Raw genomic sequence first — 21,774 nt, forward strand, 5'->3', positions numbered from 1 at the left:
GCGTGTCGCGTGACCGAAGGCGCAGCCCGGCCGCTGAAGCTCGGGCACCCCGACGCGGGTCGCTGCCAGGGAGTGTCCCGCGGTCTCGTATGCCCCCCTCCGTCCCCAGTCGGGGGCAGCCGCGTCAGAGTAGACTCGGGGGCAGAACTTAAAATCAAAACGTTTATTGGAGTGTCGTACAAAAAGTTTCCGGTCATAAAATGCATATTACAAATCATTGGGGAAAGAAAAAGACCACACGTTTGGCATGCAAGTCCTTAGAAGCCGTCCGCCCAGCCGGCCCCACGGCAGGTTGTGCTGATGATCCGTCGGGGCGCGGGCCACGGGGCGAGACCCCGGCGGGGGTGCCGCTGGCCCGGGCGCCCGGTTAGCGAGTGGGGCTCGGACAAAGGAATCGTTCCCGCATCGCTTAAAGCGGCTTAAAGCTAAGAATGTTTGACAACTGCAGGCTGTTTCCCAGGCCCGCGCTGACATCTGAACGTTGGATTCCGTTCTGGATTTCCAAATACTCCCTTACCAACGGCCACCATCCTCCCGTAGTCACCAAGGGTCCCTAGTTTACCTTCCCCCCACCAGACAAGGACACCACGGCGCCCGGGCCCTTTCACCCCTCCACTCGGGACCTCCGCCAGGCCACCACGGGTTGGGGGGAAAGGCTGGAAGCGGGCCTGGAAAGGACAAATGTCACCTGCCAGGAGCAAGCCCTACCCGTGCACCTGGAGGCCCTGCCCGGAACCGAAAAGGATGCCATGAGGCATCTGGGCCCATGGGAACGATGGGGCCCACTCCCTGCCCACAGTCGCCTCTCCCCTCCCCCCCCCCCCCCCCCATACATCGCAAGATGTGGCTGAGACCAGTGCAGACTTTGGAGACCCCCACCACGACCCGCCCGATGCCTCTGCGTCTGAGCTCCAGACCCTCACTGCGCACGCAGTTCCTGTGATGCGGGTGTGGGGGCACCACCTTAAGGCCTCGGGGGCCCGGAAGCACTCCTGGGGAAGGTCACGCGTGGGGCGGAGGCTGGTGCATCATCGTGGCAGGCGAGCCCTCCCCGCCCCCCCCCCCCCCCAGGACCCACCAGAAACGGGGGAGGGGTAGCGGTGAGACATTTCCCTTCACGAGAAAAAACAAGTTCACATCCCGGGGACTCTGGTGGCCACGCAAAGTACCTGACCTAAAGCCGACCCTAGATGCAGCAGACTGTTCACTAGCCTACAAGCCTCTAACACTCCGGCCACAGGCAGTTTCCAAGGAAAGGGAGACCGGTGGGGACCGCAGGGACCGCATGCCGGGGCTCCCTGCCTGGGGCGAGCGGGAGGGGCCAGCTTGGTAAACGTGCTACCTTTTGGGGGCAGCGTGCCTCCATGGCTCAGTATTTCGTCTTTAAGACTTTGAGCTGCGCTTTCTGAAGGAATTTGTCGTCTGCGGCCTCAGCGTCCACCGAGCTGGCCACCCCCCCCCCCCCGCAACTCCACCCCCTCGGGGGACTGTCCCAGTGACCCTGGCTCGAGCCCTGAAGTGGGATCCGGCAATCTGAGCACTGACCAATGTAAAAAAATAAATATCCATTAAAAAAATAACTTCTGTGTATCTATGTGGGAGGGGGTATGAACGGTCAGCGAGTGCAGAGGGGGGGCCGGGCGAGGTGACCGGGAGCCGCCCTGCAGGAATCGGCCGGCACCGGCACGGCCGTCAGAGAAGGAAGTCGCCCACAGAAGCCGGGACAGCGGGACACGCGAGCACACAGGAGCCGGTGGGGACCCGCACTCAGCCCCGTGCACAAGGCACAGAGTTGGAGAAGGGGGCGGGGGCTCCCCCCGAGGCGGCTCTCCTCTCAGAGGCCCGGGAAGCAGCTGTCACACGTGGACACTCGCCGGTGAGGCTATCCCGCCTGTGCCCTTGCCATTCACCTGGTGACAAGTCTCCAAACGGAGCTGTCCCTGTCCCCTAGGTTTCCGGGTCTCCTGTCCCACTGGTCCCGCAAGCCGAAGAACTCAAGCACAGAAAGCTCCAGAACCCCAGGGCCCGACAGCCAGGAAGGGAGGGGGGCTCACCGCAGAGCCCCCGGCACGTGCATAGACACCCGGCCTGCAGCCGCACACACGCTCCAGCGGAGTCAGAGCAGAGCCTCGTCCACACCACCAGCTCCCAACGCTCTGGTCTCCGGCCCAGCCGCCAAAATTCCACAGGGGGGGGCGCTGGCCCCCCGCCAGGTCACAGCCTGGGCCCCGGATTTGGTTTTTAAAGAGCTCAACCAACAACGAAACTCCCGGGCATTTTTGCTCTCCGCCCACTTAAGGCCCACGGGTTGGTCCCGAGAGGAGAGGCCAGCCCCGCTCTGTCCGAGGGAGAGACAGAGGCAGGGAGAGAGTCGGGCCCCTGCACCCCCGCCAGGCCCTCCAGCCTCCAAACCCCGCCCCCGGCAGCTATCAGGTTCCTCGGCCTCCTCGAACTCAGCCAAATGGTGAAATGCGGCACCAAAAAAAAAAACCAGGTCCAGACAGTGGCGATGAAGGGAGGGTCCGAGGAAGCCCACCGACAGCAGAGATGGCAGAGACCCGCCCCCACGTCCTGGCAGTTTGCTTAAAAATTCTCTAGAAACGTATCAAGGACTAAAGACGGCCAATGATATAAAAATAGTTTTCAGTGGCTCTGGGTAAAGACGCGATGAGGCGAGTTCCGTTCACATGACGCGGCAGCCTCGCGAGGTGGTCCTTGGGTCCCCCTGGAAAGAAAGGCCAGCAGCGTAAGAGGCTGGAGCGTGCCCGCCTGGCTAGGCAGGTAGCCGGTGGCCCCCCACCCCTGCCAGACAGGGGCTGGACCAGGGCCCGCGCCAGCCCAGAGCACTAGCTCCCAGCGAGAAGACAGGGCCAGCAGCTTCAGCCTCAACTGTCCCCGTTCCAGAACCTTCCACGTCTCCTTTCTGAGCTACACAACACAACCGAAATGTGAGACCCCAGTCTTAGGACTTAGAGCTGCTGCGGCAAGGCCCCAGGGCCCTCCAGGAGCCCTTCCCCCCAAACCATCATCTAGGCCCCGCTGTCCCAGGCTGCCGGAGCAGTGGCACAGAGCCCATTCGCTGAGGACCCGCGGGGTTACACCGGTGCCGCCTGGCGGCGCTCGGGGGCCAACACCGCACTCCTGGGGGGCCCCCGGGCCGGAACCCTGAGGCCCTCACGATGGGCAAGAGCCAGCAGGCTGGGATGTCGCCCCCCACCCCCAGCCCCACCATGGCACATCTCTGGCCACAGGCTGTGGGGCCCTCCAGGGGGTGAGGCCCAGACTGTGCCAAGAACCTTAGCGCAGACGCAGCAGCCCGCGGGGCAGCACGGCCCCGGGGACGTGGCGGCCACGCATGCCACCTTGGGGACTTCTACCTGTTGATGGAAAAGATCCTCCTCGCCGAACTCGGCTCCCTCCTCTTCTCCCTCCTCCCCGTTCTCCGTCTCCCGCACCACTGAGGACTGCTTCACGGTTCTCATGGCCACCTCCTGGGCGAGAGAACAGCCGTGGACACTTGACCCCTCGGGCGCCCAGGGCCCGGCCCACAGGTCGGCCGTCAGGCGAGAGTGCTCCGGCTAGGCCTCGGCGCGCCGCAGGACAGCACCCCAAACCCAGGATCGCCCTGCTGGCCCTGTGGCCGAAGCTCCACCCCAGGGCTCCCACAGCGGCCTGCGGTGCGGTCAGGGAGCCTCCAGGAGGAACCCCGAGGCCAGGACAGAAGACGGCCCCCACGGGCCCAGGGCACCCACCTCCCCGTCCGCGTTGACCAGGACGGTCCGGAAGCTGTCGCCTGTGCTCCAGCTGTTCTGGCTCCTCCACACAAGTGTCGAGGGGGGACTGTGGGCCACTCCCGCACCAGCTGCCCACACCTGGGGGACACAGGGGGCCTCCCCATCAATGTTGGCTCTGGTCCCAGTACTCTGTGCCAGCCGCCGGTTCCCTATCACCGCCCCCTGGGTCTGCCGAGGGATGTCCGTTGCCACGACACTGAGGTTCACGGTGGCCGACGGCTCTCATCTCAGTGAACGATGGCCGTGCTGGGATCAGAAGCCCGTCGGCTCCAGGGGTCCACACCCGTCACTGTTAACATCTCGGCCAATGCCCGCCCGCCAGCCCAGACAACCCGGATCCTTCTCTGCCACGGGACCCTGACGTGTCACCAAGGTGCTACAGGGCTCCAGGGAGGGTCCGCTGGCACAGCAGTGGCACACGGGTGACCCGTGACAAGCAACAGCCGTTCTCAGGGCAAAGTCACTCAACCACCGCCCCCCACCCCACCCCACCCCCTTTCCTGCCCCATCCCGGCCCCCGGTCACATTGGTCACCTGGCTAGCTGCCACTGCCACCCCCTGCCCCCCTCCGCAACCCCCCTGCCGGCCCACCTGCCCTTCCGCAGCCACCTACCGTGACGGTCTGGCCGGCGCGCAGCACGTACTTGGGCGTAAACTTGTAGGCAATCTCCTCCCCCTCCAGGACCTGCCTCTTGATCCTCCAGTTACCCAGAGACTGGTCCTGGCAAAGGGGACACGCGGCCTGACGTGACGCACGGCTCGGAGGGGGGGGGAAACCCCACGGGGCCCCGCCCCCAGGGACGCGGGCCTCTCACCTTGTCCGAGCTGTTCCTCAGCTGCACAAACCTGCCCTCCAGGTCGACCTCCTCGATGCCCACGCCGCCCGTGGCCGACGCCTGCTGCGCCAGGTGGAAGCCGCTGCCGCCGCCGCCGCCGCCGCCGCCGGAGCCGATGCCGCTCGAGCCCGGCGACTCCTCCGCCTCCAGCCGCTTCCGCTTGCCGCGGCCCGTGCGCCCGGCCGCCGCCACGCTGCTGCCGCTGCTGCTCGACGTGGCCCGCGACACAGTGATCCGCGACGACGGGCTGGGGGTCAGCTTCAGCCTGGGGGACGGAGGGCCGACTAGGGCTCCCAAGGGACCAGACCCGCTCGGCCTCCCCGCTCGGCCTCCCCGTCCTCCTCGCCCCTGCCCCTGCGGCTCCGCCTCTCCCCTCCCCCCCGGAGCCCCGCCCCCCGGCCCCAACAGCCTGCCTCGCCCCGCCCCCTCGCCCGCCCCCCCACCTCTCCTCCTCGCCCTCCAGGAGCTTGCGGTAGGCGCTGATCTCCATGTCCAGGGCCAGCTTGACATCGAGCAGCTCCTGGTACTCGGCCAGCTGCTGCTGCATCACGTCGCGCATCTCTGTCATCTCCTGTTCCTTGGCATCCAGCATCTTGCGGAACTTGTCCCGCTCCCCGGCCATGGTCTCCTCCAGCTCGCGAATCCGGTCCTCCGCGGCACTGGCCTGGGGAGGAGTCGGGGCGGCCAGGTCAGGGCGGCCTCTGCAGGTCACGGGGAGAAGCCCTCCCGGCTGCGCGCCTCTCTTCCCGTCCTCCCGCACACGCGGCCAGGCTCCTGGGGCGGGCCGGGCACAGACACCCAGCCCCAGGAGCTCCGGTGGCCGGCGGGCCCGACAGCCCCCTCGGCCAGGCCAGGCCGGAAGGAGCGCTGCCTGCATCACCAGCGCCCGTGACCCGCCACTGCATCTACACCCGAAGCCAGAAGCGCGGGTCCCGCAGCAGCGGCGGGGGTCAGAGGTAGACAGGCCCCGGGAGTCACCTGCTTCTGGAGGCCGGACAGCTGGTAGCTGAGGGACTCGACCCGCATGCGCGCTTCCTTCAGCTCCTCCCGCGCGGCGCTGGCGGCCTTATCGTTCTGGTCAGAGCTCAGCTTGGCGCTGTCCAGCTGAAGGGACACGGACCGGCAGGTGAGCGGCTGGCGGCTGGCGGCGGGCGCGGCCCCCCCCCCCCCCCGGCCCCCACCGCCGCCACCGCCGCGGGCACCTTGGCCTGGTAGGTCTGCTCCAGCTCCAGCTTGTACAGCCGCACTTGCTCGTCGTGCTGGCCGCGCAGCTCCTCCAGCGCCTGGGCCATCTTGAAGTCGTACTCCTGCTGCCGGCTGCTGTCCACCTCCACCAGGCGGCGCTCGTGCCGCCGCCGCGTCTCCCGCACCTCCTGCCGCACAGCGAGCGTCACCGCTGCGGCGGGCCCGCGGCCCGGGCACCCCTGGCCTCCCGGTCAGCGGCGTCCCCCGCCCGAGAGCCAAGGCCGAGCGAGGGCTCAAAACTGCACAGCGGACCACCGGGGGGGGGCGGATCTCCCGGTTGCTTGCTCACACTGCGCAGAGGAGACCCAGCCCAAGTGTCCTCCAGCTGACTAGCAGGTAAATAACGCGTGTCCACCACCCCCCGCCGCCCCACGGACGGACCCCTGAACACACGACGCTCGGAGAGGGAACCAGACACGAGAGGCCACGCGGGGCGGGAGTCCACGGGTGTGAAACGTCCAGAACAGGCTCGTCCGCGGACAGGAAGGGGGCTCGCGGGGGGGCTGGGGGGCTGGGAGGGAGGGGGGGTGACTGCTGATAGGGATGGGGCTTCCTTTTTGGGCTGATGGAATGTTCTGGAGTTAAATACAAAACCCGGTAAATTGTATACTTTAAAAGTTTTAGGGTATGGGAATGCTCCTTTCCTTTTTTCTTTGAGAGAGAGAGAGAGAGCGCGCGCCCGTGAACGCGCACTCGTGCTGCCTGAGTGGGGGAGGGGCAGAGAGAGAGAGACTCTCAAGCAGCTTCCAGGCTCCAGGCCCAGCAAGGAGCCGGACCCAGGGGCTCAATCAAGAGTCGGACACTAAACCACTGACGGAGCCACCCAGGCACCCCGGGAGCATTTCAGTAAAGCTGTTGTTAAAAGAATTCCTGACGGGTCGTCTCAGGTACCTGGGGTCTGAGATAGAGACCCGGACCTCGGGACAGCAGAGGACACACGGCAACGCCTGAGGAAGGCAGGGGCCCCAGAGCACAGCTGCCCCAGACACACGGTGGGGTCAAGGGCAGGCAGAAGGAGCTGTTCGCCAGCCTCCGGCTCCAGGAAAGGGGACAGCCTTTCCTCCCGGGAGCTCCCCCCAGCACAGAGAGCTGTCACTTATCACACTGTGCCATCGCTTGTAAGAACAATAGGAATGTTTCTCAAGGAAGCCAATCCTGTTTACAACGAACCCACGAACAGCACACCCACCGTCACGGCGCCCCTCACGGATGCCTGCCTCAGGACACCCCTCCAGGAGCCCTTCTGGGGTGCCCTTCCGGCTCCCCTGGCAGACCCGGGATCCTTCACTGGTGCCGAGGGGCCCCTCACAAGTTCAGGGTCCCTTACGGATCCCCTCGAAGGCTCCAGTGTTCTGGCGGATGCCTTCAGGGGTTCCCTCTCGGGCTGCTCCCCAAGTGCCCTGGCGGCCCTGGCTCTCACGGGGTGCGGCTGGAGTGGGAAACCACTCCTCGGGACCATGGACATCCTTCCCTCGAGCAGCTCACCCAGGCAGTGAGGGCAGCAGCGAGGGCCCCAGGGTTCCACTCTGGGCTGTGACAGGACAATGGGCTTTGTGAGGACGAGCTGGGAGGGGCCACGGGGGGGGGGGGAGGGGGGGACACAGAAACCCCTGCTCTAACCGCCAGGAGCGCTCATTCACTCCCAGGCAGGCCCAGGTTTAAAGGGGGAGGGAGAGACCCAGGAAGCAAGGGAAGCAGATGGGCCCCCCCTTCCTTCCCTTCCATGGGGAGGGTCTGCTGTGGATTGAATGGTGGAGCCCCAAGTCCAAAAGAGGAGTCCACATCCTAATCCCTAGAACCTGGGAGCGTGACCTTACCTGGAAAGGGGGGCTTAGCAGATGCGATTAAGAGCCTCAAAATCAGACCATTCTGGATTATCTGGGTGGGCCCTAGACCCAGTGACAAGTGTCTGGGTGAGAGGCAGAGAGGCCGCGTGAAGAAAGGCACAGATGGAGAGGTGCCCGGGGTCCCCCAGGCTGAGAGAGGCAGAAGGACCCTCCCCGGGTCCCGCCCCGCCCCCCAGACTTGTGCCGGGCTGAGGCCCCTGTCCTCAGGCTGCCGCAGGGCCCTAGCGGGCCGGCCGGGCCGCACCTCCTCAAAGACGTTCTTCCGGAAGTCGAGTTCCTCCTGCAGGCTCTGGCAGCGGTTCTCCAGGTCCACGCGCATCAGCGTCTCCTTCTCCAGCTGCTTTTTGGCCACCGCGTGACCGTCCTCCGCCTGGGGGACACAGGACAGCAAGCCAACATGACCATCTGCCGCACCACGCAGCTTCTCGGGGCACGGGGGATCCCCCTGAAACACACACACACACACACACTCTGACGGGGCGTCGCCAGGTGGGAAAGCCGCTCACACCCGACAGGAAAGCCAGCGCCTGGCCCCGCAGCACACGCACATGCCCACTGGCACCGGGCCTCCCCCAGACCAGGGCCCCCCGGCAACCCGCCTTCGCCAGCTGGGCCCGCAGCTCCGCCACGTTGCTCTCAAGGCCCCGCTTGTCGCTGAGGGCGGCGGCCAGCTCCGCCTCGCTCCGGTGGAACAGGGACTCCAGATCCTTCACACGGCCCTGGGCCACCGTGAGCTCGCCCTCCCTCTTCTTGGAGCTGAAAGGCAAGAGCGGGACTCAGCCAAGAGCACAGAGCAGGAGGGCAGCTGTGGTGCGGCTACAGGGAGCCCCCCCGGCAGCCCAGGGAGCCCCGGGACAAGGTCACCTGGGCCCAAGCAGGCCAGACCCACCCTGGCTCTCGGCACAAACCTGCCCTGAGCCAGGCCAGCAGGGCCCCACTGGCCCCCCCCCCCCACACACACACGCTCCAAAAACCCCAAGGGAAGAGCTTTAATGTCATTTTTTGGTGATTTCTGGACACTGGACGGCTCGTAGAGGGGAGAACAATGTATTAAAAAGTTAACATATACTGGGGCGCCTGGGTGGCTCAGTCGGTTAAGCATCCGAATCTTGATTTCTGCTCAGGTCCTAATCTCGTGATTTGTGGGTTCAAGCCATGCGTTGGGCTCTGTGCTGACAGCTCGGAGCCTGCTTAGGATTCTCTCTCCCTTTCTCTCTCTCTGCATATGCTCTCTCTCTCAAAATAGATAAGCTTAAAAATAAAAATAAATTTTTTAAAAGGTTAATGTATAGTTTAAATTTATTAAAGTTGTATATATTGGGGTGCCTGGGTGGCTCAGTCGGTAAGCATCCGACTTCGGCTCAGGTCATGATCTCACGGTTGGTGAGTTCGAGCCCCGCGTCGGGCCCTGTGCTGATGGCTCGGAGCCTGGAGCCTGCTTGGGAGTCTGTCTCTCCCTCTCTCTGCCCCTCCCCCACTCGCAGTCTGCCTCTCTCTCTCAAAAATAAACATTATAGGGGCGCCTGGGTGGCGCAGTCGGTTAAGCGTCCGACTTCAGCCAGGTCATGATCTCGCGGTCCGTGAGTTCGAGCCCCGCGTCAGGCTCTGGGCTGATGGCTCGGAGCCTGTTTCTGATTCTGTGTCTCCCTCTCGCTCTGCCCCTCCCCCGTTCATGCTCTGTCTCTCTCTGTCCCAAAAATAAATAAAAACGTTGAAAAAAAAAATTTTTTAAAAAAAATAAAAAAAAAAATAAATAAACATTATAAAATTACAATCCCAGCCATTGAAAAGTCCATCTCACTTGCAAACTTAAGTTATTTGAAGCAGGTTCACCTGGTATCCTAGGAGACCACTTTCCCGATATTGAAGACGACAAACAGATTCTTTAAGGCACAGCTATTACTAGTGTGGGCCCTGGCCCTTGATTCTCAAAGGAATTCTCAACCTTGGAGTTGAACACATGCCCACCTCCCCACCAAGGAATCGAGGGAGCCATCCCCATCGAGCAGCACTGCTCACATGGGACACGGTGGGGGCTGGGCGGCATCCCCGCCATTCCCCCCCAGGGAGAAGCACAGGGGACCCTGCTTCAGCTCACGTGAGGTGGGGTGGCATAAAGACCAGAGACTTTGGCCACCAAGCTGCCCGCGTCCCCAAGAGCAGCCCCACGAACGTGGAGCTCTGCCCGGGCATCATATGGCCATTCTCCATGGGGGGGGGGGTCTCAGGGTCCCCACAGCCACACAGTCCTGGCTCTCCAGGGGCTGCAAACCCTGAGCCCCTAGAGCGGTTTTGCAGGAGTTTGGCGGGGAAACAAGTCACTCATTTCACAACCATTACTGACAGCCCGCTTTGTGGAGGACACCCTCCTGCCAGAGATCCATCTGGGAACACCCTTGCTCCCACGGTGCAGAACTTTCTCGTGGGTAGAGACAAGAGGGAAACACGCTGCCTGCCAGACGTAAGTCTGCATCAGAAGGGCAGATGAAGCAGGGAGGGGAGATGCGGGGCGAGCGGGGCGAGCAGAGCGAGGTGGGAATTGTACTTTTAAGTCCCGCCAGCCGTGCCGGGGGGAGGGGAGGGGGGCGGCCCGGGAAACAGACCTGCATGAGGGCAGCAGTGGGAGGAGCCAGATCTGTTATTTCCAGGAGAAGAGCGTTCAGGCAGAGGAAGCAGAAGTGCAAAGGCCCTGGGGTGAGGTGTGCCCGGCCAGTTTGAAATCGGCAACGAAGCCAGGGGGACTGGGACAGAGGCGTCAGGTAACACGGAAAACTTCTGAACAACTTTATCTAGTGCTCGGTACCCTGCACAACTACACAGAACGGTCCAGAAAGCGGGGGCACTGGGGCTTATACTGGCTTTCGTCTCACTGGCCGCGTCTCACCAGCTTCGAGGCGCTAAGGCAGATCGCTCACCTGCCTGACAGGAAGTCCTGGGAGGTTAAGTGGGAGAATGTGGCTCCTCCACACGCTGCCCACATTCCCGTCCTCACGGGGCTGTGGTGACAAGTGGTTCGGGAGGAGAAAGACACCAGAGCTAAATGGCCGCCCCGGTCTGGAAGGGCTCCTGCGCGGACGAGAGGAAGTGAGGCGACTGCGCGAAGCCCCGGAGGTCAGGGGCCAAAGAGGCGTCCACGGGCCCGCGAGCACAGGAAGGCTTCCTTCTGGAGTAGGGGCCTTACGGGCAAGTTCCGGCCCAGACACTTAGCAGCGTTCGCCATTCTTCTTGTCCTATCTGCCCCCACCCCCCACCCCGCAGCTGTCACCCGCGGAGGCGGTCACAGAACAATGGGGCTGGCAGTGCACAGCCCCGGCACCACTGGTGAAGCAGCCCAGACGTGGGGACATCCCGGCAGCCAGGACAGAGCCCCGGCACAGGGGCATCTCATGACTCGGGGGACGTCCGCGAGGGACGCCCCCCCCCCCATTGCCCTCAGGTGTCGCCAGTTCGTGGAGGTGCCTGCAGCCACACAGAAAAGACCCGTGGGACAGAAACGTGGCAGGCCCACTGAGGCAACTCTGGGGCCACGTGTGCTGCTTCTCTTCAAACTATCTTGCATTTTCCACTTTCTTGACAGCGAGCATCTGTGACCGACAGTGGGGAAAAAAACCAAGACTTCTGGCCCAGACAAGGAGCGTCTGGAGAGTTCCGGACTCCGCACCGACACGAGAGAGAGAGAGAGGCTGGGGTCCGGGTGGTGCTGACTCTGGAATCCCCTCAGTCTTCTCCAAGATCACTTTTTAATGAAAAAAACCGACCAAACGGATGCCCTACACAGTCTACGTGGCCTTTTACAAAAGCAGGACTTGCCTTTGTTCCTTGGCCAAAGACCGGGTGACCGCGCAGCGTGGGCCCGTGTCTGGGCTCTCTGTTCTGCTCCAGCGGATCTAGTCCACCGAGGAACCACAGGTGCCCATCACTCAGCGACAGAAGCCAGGCTGAGGGGGCCACGCGCACAGTGTGGTTCCGAGTCTAGGACATTCTGGAAAAGGCAGAACCATGGAGGCAGTGAAGGGAGGAGGGAGGGAGAAAGGGAGGGAGGGACGGATAGAGCACGAGACTTTGAGGGCCAGTGGGACTACGATGGTATAGGGGCGGATACGTTCTCACGATGCGTGTCTGCAAACTCACGGGGGAACCCCCGCGAGAGTGAGCCCTAAGGTCAGCTGCGGGCTTCAGTTAACGATAACGTATTGGTGTTGCCTCGTCCGTTACAACAGCCTAGCACGCTCATTAATGTAAAGTGAAAAAGGTGTTTATAACGGGGAAACCGGAGGGGGGATTTTGGAAACTCTGTACCATCCACTCATTTTCCTATAAACGTAAAACTGCCTTAAAAAAACCCCCAAAACTCTATTTAAAAAATAGGAAGGAAAAATTCCCGCAAATGCAACGGTGACTCGGGTGGCGGCTGGGGCTGTGGGCAGGGACACAGGCACCGGGCCTCGGTCCCGGTGACCACCAAGCCGAGGGACCCTGGATAAGCCCGGCCCCTGCCACAGTCTGCCCGTCCGGACTGGAGACCGTGACGGTCGGGCCCTGGCGGGTGTGAGGCTTACAGCGGGTCACATCTGACTGCCTGCTGTGGCGCACGGTGTCCCCGATCAAGTACTCCGTCCTGCTGCTGTCCACACCCGCACGACTTGGTTCTGCTCGTTTCCCGTGCGGCCCTTTCACTCAAAAGTGGCCAGAGTGTGTGCTTTTGAAGAGAAAAGCCCACAGCCTGAAGGCTGCCTACCCCCACGCTGCCCGTACGGTGGCTAAGGTGCTCCAGTGGGGGGACGGAAGCGGACCGCGGTTTCCCGGGGCGCGCACCCGACAGGTGCCGTGGAGGACGAGGGCCGCTGCGCACACGTGAGGTGGGCGGCAAGGTCCCTGGGGACCCGTGACACAACAGTGGTTCCCAAGTCCAGGGCGGAGAAGGGAGGCTGGGCTCTGGCCCGTCCTTCCCCCCTGGGAGCACAGGGGCCCCGTGCTGACAGCTCCCTACAGACTCCGCTTCAGGAGAGCTGCTCGGGTTTGAAATCTGCCTGGGGAAGGGGCGCCTGGGGGGCTCAGTCGGATGGGCGTCCGACTCTTGCCGTCGCTCAGATCATGATCTCACAGTCGGTGAGATCGAGCCCTGCATCGAGCTCTGTGCTGACAGTGCGGAGCCTGTCTGGGATTCTCTCTCTCCCCTTCTCTCTGCTCCTCCCACCCTCTCAAAGTAAATAAACTTCTGAAAAGAAAAAAAAAAAAGGAATCTCCCCTGGGCTGCGTGATGCTGGGAAGGGGCGTCGGGAGGCCGAGGCCACAGAGCTCGGTCCCGGGGACGCAGCCCAGAACGAGGGTGGCAAATGCCAGCCACACACCTACCTTTTGTTGGTCTCTTCCAGCTCGGCCTTCACCTTCCCCAGCTCGATCTGCAGCCGGGCCCGCTCTCGGGCCGTCTCGTCCAGCACCCTGCGGGCGTCGGCCAGCTCCGACTCGTACAGCGTCTTGAGGCCGCTCACCTGAGGGGGTTCGGCAAGGCCCAGGTCAAAGAGAAGCCTCTTCCCCACCGCGCAGGCTCCCCACCCCCCCACCCCCCCCCACCCCCGGGCCAGACGGAGCTCGTAGGGACAGCGGAGGCTTCCGCACCCAGTTCGGCCCCGCTAGCCCGGGGCCGCCCCAGCCGGTCCCACCCGCCCTTGTGGCCCGTCCCCTGCCCAGGTCACCCACCAGCTGGGCACACGGCTCACTTCTCATGGCCTTCTTGCCCCCAGCCTCCCCCATGTCTACGTGCCCAGGACCACGCACATGTGTTCACGGATATCTGGAACCCAACAGGACAGTGAGGTATCCCCTCCACCCTCTAGGACGGCTGGAGTCGAAAAGACAAAGGACAACAAATGCTGGCAACACAGAGAAATGGGGCCCTCCATGCACGGCAGGGGGAATGGAAAGTCGGGCAGCCGCTGCAGAAGACCGCGGGGCGCCCCTCGGACGGGTTAGCAGACTCACCTGTAACCCGCCAATCCCACGGCTGAGTATCTGTCTGCCCAGAAGCAGTAACACACGCGTCTACACAAACCCGGGTGCGTGTTCACAGCAGCACGATTCACAATAGCCACAGAGCGGACACGGCCCACAGGGCCATCCGTGGACGAACACACACAGCATCCCACCCACTCACTCGGCCGCCAGCAGGAGCGAGGCGCCCACCCCCGCGGCCCTGCGGATGGACCCCGAACACACGACGCTCAGGGAGGGAACCGGACACGAGAGGCCACACGGGGTGTGAGTCCGCATGTGTGAAACGTCCAGAACGGACTCCTCCACGGACAGGAGGGAGGCCCGTGGGGGCTAGGAGCTGGGGGCTGGGGGTGATGGGGTTCCCTCTGGGGAGATGGAATGTTCTGGAATTGGACGGAGGTGAAGGCTGCACCACTCTGAAAGTGCTAAAAGCACGGAGGTGTAGGGGCGCCTGGGTGGCGCAGTCGGTTAAGCGTCCGACTTCAGCCAGGTCACGATCTCGCGGTCCGTGAGTTCGAGCCCCGCGTCAGGCTCTGGGCTGATGGCTCGGAGCCTGGAGCCTGTTTCCAATTCTGTGTCTCCCTCTCTCTCTGCCCCTCCCCCATTCGTGCTCTGTCTCTCTCTGTCCCAAAAATAAATAAAAAACGTTGAAAAAAAAAATTAAAAAAAAAAAAAAAAGCACGGAGGTGTAGAGTGTGACTGGGTGAGCCGTGGGAGACGGGAATTCCAGCTCAGTAAAGCGGCTGAAGACGGGGCCGCAGGACGACAAGCACAGCCATCGCTGTGGAGCTAGAAGGTGGCTGCGCAGGTGTGTGTCCGGGGCGCGGCTGGGACCCCACCCGTCCACAGGAAAGGCCCCTGAGCAGAGGGGCCGTGGAACCTGCCATGTGCTAGGGTCATGACCCTCCCCGGCTCGCCAGAGGCCAAGGAGCCCCCAGGAGGTGCCGCTTTTCAGAAAAGATGGTTTGTTTGTCTTTTTTAAGTTTTTTTCAAGTTTTATTTAAGTAATCTCTACGCCCAACATGGGGCTGGAACGCACAACCTGGAGACCAAGAGTTGTATGCTCCACCGACGGAGCCAGCCAGGCGCCCCAAGAGCTGGGGTTCTTACATCCAGTCTGAGACCCCACGCACCACCCCCACTGGCCCGGGCACCCTGTGCCTCAATCCGGCAGCTCCCAGGCCCACTTCCCAGACAGGGAGCGGCGAGCTGTGGTCTCCTGACCTGCCAGGGGCAGGGCCGGTCTGCCGGGCGCAACTCCAAGGTCAGGACACACGATAGGGGGAGTGGAGACAAAGCCAGCTTCTCCCTCCTGCACCCCCGGCAGCAAGGGCCCTCCCTCCCACAAAGGTGGTCACCTCTGGCCACACCCGACGTCTCCAACTCTGGGAACCGGCTTCTGGAATAAACCTCAGTTCACAAAGTGACCGGCTCCTCTCTCCACAGGTAGATGGGCATCTGGGTTTACGTGTGTGTCTCTGCTCGTCTCCTGCCAGCTCACCTTCTAGAACTCTCCTGAGCCGGAGGGAGGGGCACCCTCAGGGCATACCCCTGCTGCCCCAGCCTGGGGCCCTTCCCCTCACACCCTCCCCTCACCAGGCAGTGGGTCCTGGGACGAACAGTGACCAACACGACGGTCACTAAGGCGACCTCAGTACAGAGCCTGGTCAGGGCACAGGGCAGGAGAAGCCAGCGACTATGACACCGTATTTAAGTTTTCGATATTTCATTCACAGCGAGATTTTTGTACTAGTTAAAAAAAAATTTTTTTTGGAGTAAACTCTACCCCCAACGTGGGGCTCGAACTCACGACTCCAAGATCAGGAGACACGTGCTCCACCGAGTGAGCCAGCCAGGCGTCCTACACGTTTTAGTTTTTTAAAGAGTCCATGAAAATATTACTTGTCGCACTGCCCCAGCCTGACCACGAGGAAACAGGAGGCAAACCCCACTAGACAGACGTCTTACGAATTCCTGCCCGGCACTCCTCACGGCGGCCCAGGGCATGCACACGAGGGAAGTCTCAGAAACCGTCTCAGTCCAGAGGGGCCCGAGGAGACAGGACGCCTGGATGCCATGTGGGGTCCCCGGGGGGTCCTGGGGCAGAGGGGTCAGCGGAAACTGAGGACCCACAAATAGAGTATGGGTGTTAGTCAACGAGGTCGACGTGACGTCAATACTGGTGACATCGCGGTGACAAACACTAACGCGAGGAATCAGCAGGGGAACGGGGCTGGGCTCTGTGGGAACCCCGCGCCAGCCTTGCCATTTTTCTGTACATCTAAAACTGGCCTAAAACACCAGGTTGAGTCAGTAAAAATATACCCTATCGCTTGCCTTCACGATTGAGATTTTTGGCACCCCCCTGGACTCTGTGCCCGAAGCGTCACGACCACCTCAAGTGTCCTGTTTAAAGTACCAAGTTCTGGGGCGCCCGGCTGGCTTCGTCAGTAGAGCACTCGGCTCTCGATCTCAGGGTGGTGAGTTCGAGCCCCACGGTTACAGAGATTACTTAAAAAAACAAAAAGAAATGGGGCGCCTGGGTGGCTCGGTCGGTTAAGCGTCCGACTTCGGCTCAGGTCATGATCTCACGGTCCGTGAGTTCGAGCCCCGCGTCGGGCTCTGTGCTGACCGCTCAGAGCCTGGAGCCTGTTTCAGATTCTGTGTCTCCCTCTCTCTCTGCCCCTCCCCTGTTCATGCTCTGTCTCTCTCGGTCTCAAAAATAAATAAATGTTTAAAAAAAAAAATTAAAAAAAAAAACAAAACAAAAAGAAAAACAAAAGCACAACACCAAGCTCTTGCAGTGACTCAGGTCCCTGCGTGTGTCCACGTGCGGCTGGTGTCCCTTTGGTCTCGACAAGGCACTTATCTACAGCCAGGTCTGCAAACTCGGGCCCACGCGCCAATTTCCACCACGCCGCCTGTCTTCGTCCAGCCTGCAAGCCCCGAATAGTTTTTGCATCTTTAAATGGCCGAGGGGGAAAAAAAAAAAAAAAGAAAAGAAAGAGAGATTTTGCGACACAGGGAGGGAAATTCCAGGAATTCTGATTTGAGCGTGTACAAATGAGGCTTTATGGCACGCGGCCTGGCCCGCTCCTTCACACGGTGTCTGGGGCAGCTCTCCACTGCAGCCTCGGAGTCGAGCAGCCCCGACGGAGACTTCCAGCCCACAGAGCTAAAACGCGGACCCGGCTCCACAGCAGCGGGGCAACCTGGAAACTTCTTGTAGGGGACAAGCGCGCAGACTCCTTTTTCTCAGACCACTAACAGGTGCTCCCCGGGCAGGCCCTGCTTCCCTGCACCTGTGAGGCACTGCGGGCACAGCAACCGGAGACCGATGGCTGGGCCTATTGTTCCGTCTTTCATGGCATTCTGCAAGTGCCAGGAGTGAGCAAATGTGCTCGCATGTGTTGGGCAGAGAGGGGGTGTGGGCGGGGGGGGGGGGGGGGCGCACGTAACCCGAGGTGGCCTTTTCCTGTCCCTGTGTCTCTGGGGGACGACTTCCCGGCTGAGAACCACAGTCCCACAATCCCCTAATGCAGGCAGCCCCAAGTGCTACTCTCCCACCCAGCTCGCCCTGCCCAGCCCCTGCTCCCTGGGTCCACCTGAGGGAGTCCTGCCCCCCCCCCCCCCCCAGGAGGAACAGGACACCTGGGCAGGTAAGGGAAAAGAAACTGAAGGCTGGAGGAACCTAACACCCGACGGGGAGGCTCCTTGGAGAACTGCCCCTCCCTCCCGGGGCCCCTTCCCTCCCGCCCGCACCCAGATCTCTCTCCAACAGAATCCGGCCCGCCCCAGCCTTTCCAGAAACCTTCTAGTGACCCGAGCACATGGCTATTGAGCAGTGCACTGCCCACCCCACGTGTGAGAGCGAGCCTGCAGGCAGGACTCAAAAGGGGTGAAGCTGTGGTTTTCCACTGTCTGGATTTTATGACAAGCGTGTGACACGCTCCGAACAGTTTAAAGGCATCTTCAAAGGGTTCCTCAAGCGGTTTCTCCTCTTGGCATTGGGGCGGGATCATCCTCTGGGGCAAGGCCATCCTGGGCACTGTGGGGGCTGAGCACACCCCTCTCCCCAGCCACCCGATGCCAGGAGCACCCCCAGCGTGATGACCACTAGCGTCCCCAGACATCATTCTGTGTCGGGCAGTCTCCATCCAGGTGCGAAGCTTCCGCGCAGGTAAAATAAACGCTGCTTGGCCCATGGGCCTCCCACCCGAGCCACCTCTCCAGCCCCCTCTGCTTCTGCCCAACTCGGAGGTCAAGCCTGGGCCCCACTGTAGCCCGAGGCCATTTCCAGGTCACTCCCTCTGAAGGGCCCATGTGACCACCTTCCCCATCCCTCCGCAGGTCACCAGCTCCCTCCACTGCCCAGTTAAGAGGGGCGTTTATCCCCCATTTATCCTGGGAGCCCACCCCTCACCCCCTGGAGCCTGTGCACAGCCCTCAAGGTCACGGTGGGGCAGGCCTATCGCCCGAAGCACCACTCCCCTTGTTCCCAGGAGCAAGCCTCACCCCTCAAAAGTAAGTAACGCCACTGCCCAGACAGACAGACAGACAGGGCCCGGATACAGCTCCCTGGCCCCACCTGTGTGCACTCCAGGGACAACACCCACTTCTGCTCCGCCCACCAGGCTCATGGCCCCCAGAGGTCTGTTCGCCATTTACTCTGTCTGTCGGTGGGACAACCGAGGCCAGGGGAAAGACCAGAAGCCAGGTCCCATGGCGTCCTGACCAACCTGCAGGTGGGAGCTGGAGGTCTACATCCTGAGGACACAAGCACCGCTGAGGCAGGTGGCCACGCTTGGGACCGGACAATTCCAGCCCCGCGGCATAAATGACCTGCCCCCTGGTCACACAGACTAAAAGCAGTTTGGATCTGGGTTTGAATCCAGTTCCGAGCAATACACAACACCCCCCCCCCCCCCCCCCCCGGCCAAGGACACTTCTTCCTCCCCGTCACCCAAGCCGCTTTCTGAGCCACTAAGGCCACGATTACACAGGGGCAACGAAGCCACAGGGCACTTCCCCTGAGCGCCTGCCCTTTATTCCACGAAGCCAATACCAACTCCCAGGGCCCACCAGCTGGCACAAAAGGTGGGTATTGATATTTCCACTTTACAGAAGAGGAACTGAGACCCAGAGAGGGTAAGTGACTTGCCCAGGGTCACACGAAGGGTAAGTAAGTGGCTCCCAGAAATGACCCCCTAGCTGCTGTCCTCCCCCAACTCTGCCACATGGTCCACTGTCAGGCTAGGGATGCCGTGGCTTCAGGACGTGGCTCTCCTAGCGGCCCTCAGGGGGGACCGCAAGGTGAGCACCCCCGTCACCCCAACCCAGACTCAGAGGACCCCTACATGGGTTTCAGGGGGCCAGCTAAACAAGAAAAGAGCCTGGGGCCAATGAGGGTTGGGGGATAGTTGGGTGGGAGCCGCAGTCCCCACCAAGAACCCACCCAGGACCCCCAGACATCTGGCTCTCACATCCCCTTAGGGGGAGGGTTTACCCAGCCCCTCAGTCTGTGAAACCCTGGGGCCCACCTGGAACCCAAAACTTCCTAGTGGGTCCCCAAGGCCAGCTGTCTCCCCATCCCCTCTCATCCACTCAGGGGTGGAGCCTACCAGGCTCCAGCCCATCAGCAAACAGGGCTCCCCAGGGCCCAACTGAGGACCTCTCAAATTTCCCACCCCCCCCCCCCCAGGACGCCCTCCCACCCCAGGTGCGGGTAGGAGACGAAGCCTACAGCCTAACCACCTCCCCAGTCCCTGAACTCCCCAGAGCTCATCACAGGACTTCTGCAGAGTTCTACCGAGAAAAGACCACGTGACTCGCCCCAGGGACCCCACCCGCACCCATGAGACCCTCCACCCCTCCTCAGGGCCCCATCGGACAGCCTGAACTCCCAGTCTCCTCAGAGACCAGAGAACCCCACCAAATTTTCTCCCAGGACACCAGAACAGACTAACGCATCCCCACAACTCTCTTAGGGGCGTGGCTTACTCTGGCTCACACCCTCTCAGTCAGGGGATCCCCAGATCTTCTCCGATCACTCAGCGCTCGGGGCTGTCCCATATCCACCAGTCGTACAGAGGACCCCGAGATGCCCTAGGGGTCCCTCAGAGCACGGTCTGCCCCAGACTGCACCCCTCACTTAGGAGACACCCGAAACCCCCTGCGGGCGCTTCGGCGGACGGGGCCCGCCCCAGTATGCAACACCCGCTCACAGGTCCCCCCAAAATTCCCTGGCAGCCCTCGGTGGGCGGGGCCTGTCCCAGGATGCACGCCTTGCTCACGGGTCCCCCGAAAGATCTGAGGATCCCCCTCGGTGGGCGGGGCCTGCCCCAGTGTGCACCCCTTGCTCACAGGTCCCCCCGAAAAACCCGAGAATCCCCCTCGGTGTGCGGGGCCTGCCCCAGTGTGCACCCCTCGCTCACAGGTTCCCCGAGAAACCCCTGAGGACCCCTCGGTGGTCAGGGCCCACCTGGCCTCCAAACCTCACTCGCGGGGATCCCCCAAAGCCCCCCAGGTACCCTCGGAGGCCGATGCCCACCCCAGCGTGCGACCCTAGGGGTCCCCCCGAAGCCCCGGGGAACCCCCCCCCGGTGGGCGGGGCCTGCCCAGTGTCACTCCCCGCGCAGGGGAACCCCCCGGAACCCTCGGAGGCCGGGGCCCCCCGCTCCGCGCCCACCTCGCGCGTGGTCACCTCCTCCCTCTCGGAGATCTTGAGCAGGAGCCGGTCGTTCTCGAGCTCGAGCGCGCGGACGCGGTCGATGTAGTGCGCCAGGCGGTCATTGAGCTCGCGCAGCTCCTCCTTCTCCTGCAGCCGCGACAAGCGCGTGGGCGACAGCGGCGTGGCGGGTCCGCCCGCGCGGGCCGGGCAGCGGCGTGCCCATGGCGGCGGCGGCGGCGGCGGCAGCGGCGGCGGCGGCGGCGACGGCTCGGGGCCCGCGCGGCTCGGAACGGCGGCCGCGGCTCGGCGGGCTCATTCAATCCGCGCCGCCGACCAAGATGGCGCCCGGCGCCCGCCGCCGCGGAGTAGCCTGGGACTTGTAGTCCGTCGGGGCTTCGCGGGGCACGCCGGGAGCTGTAGTTTCCTGCGCGGGCTAGGCCGGCCCGCCTCTCGCTCGGGTTCCCGCTCCGTCCTTGGCTGTCCATAAACCATAATCCGTTAGCCAAGCCGCCAGCCCCGAAACTCCCAGCTCGACACCGAGAGACACCGGCTTTCCCGCCAATGCCCAGTTTCCACACTTGCATAGCCTACCTACTTCTTTGGAGTCCTATTAAAATGAAAGGTGAAGGAACCTGAAAAATATGCTCGGTGATGTCACTTACCTGTACAATTAAAATAAAATGAAATAATAAAATAAAAATAAAATAAAATAACAGCTCACAGGGATGCCTGGCCTGCTCACTCGGTGGAGTCTGCGACTCTTGATCTCAGGGTCGTGAGTTCGAGTTCCACTTTGCGTGTGGAGATTACTTAAAAAAAAATAGTACATTAACTTAAAAAAAGTAACTGAGCTCATAGATACAGAGAACAAGTTGGGGGTGGTTGCAGTGGAGAGGTGGGAGGTGAGCAAAGTAGGTGAACGTGGTCAAAAGGCACAAATTTCACGTTATAAGATGAATAAGTTCTGGGGATGTAACGTACAGCTGGTGACTGTAGTTAATAACACTCTATTGCATATTTGAAGTTGCTAAGTGTTCACCACAAGAAAAAAAATTGTAACTATGTACGTCGATGGTTGCTAACTAGACCCACTGAGGTCATTTCAACAATGCACACAAAGATCAAATCATTAGGTTGTACACCTGAAACTAATACAATGTAATATGTCGATTACATCTCAATATTACACACACACGCACACACACCCCTCCGGGAAAGAAGCCAGGCACAAAAGGCCACACAGTCTATGATTCCACTTGTATAAAATGTCCCTAAGAGGGGCCTCTATAGAGCAGGGTCTTGGAGCCTGGACATTTGGCCGCATCCTGCTCTGTGGGGGTGGGACGTGGAGGAACATCTCCGGGCTCCCCACCGCTCCCCTTGAAGCC

General features: G+C 61.9%; 1 protein-coding gene across 1 annotated transcript; it reads right to left on the reverse strand.

The window, feature by feature from the left end:
* Positions 1-148: 148 nt before the first annotated feature.
* LMNB2 (lamin B2) lies at positions 149-20,717 on the reverse strand. Its single transcript, XM_019433940.2, is given in 13 exon segments — positions 149-2,725; positions 3,378-3,491; positions 3,753-3,872; positions 4,408-4,515; positions 4,610-4,895; positions 5,074-5,294; positions 5,609-5,734; positions 5,833-6,003; positions 7,967-8,092; positions 8,322-8,478; positions 13,078-13,214; positions 20,405-20,587; positions 20,589-20,717. Coding segments are annotated over 13 exon segments (1,905 nt in total). The 5' UTR covers positions 20,703-20,717; the 3' UTR covers positions 149-2,683.
* Positions 20,718-21,774: the final 1,057 nt, after the last annotated feature.

Source organism: Panthera pardus, unplaced genomic scaffold, assembly GCF_024362965.1.
Source record: "Panthera pardus isolate Hobbes unplaced genomic scaffold, ASM2436296v1 HiC_scaffold_8, whole genome shotgun sequence".
Lineage (NCBI taxonomy): Eukaryota > Metazoa > Chordata > Mammalia > Carnivora > Felidae > Panthera > Panthera pardus.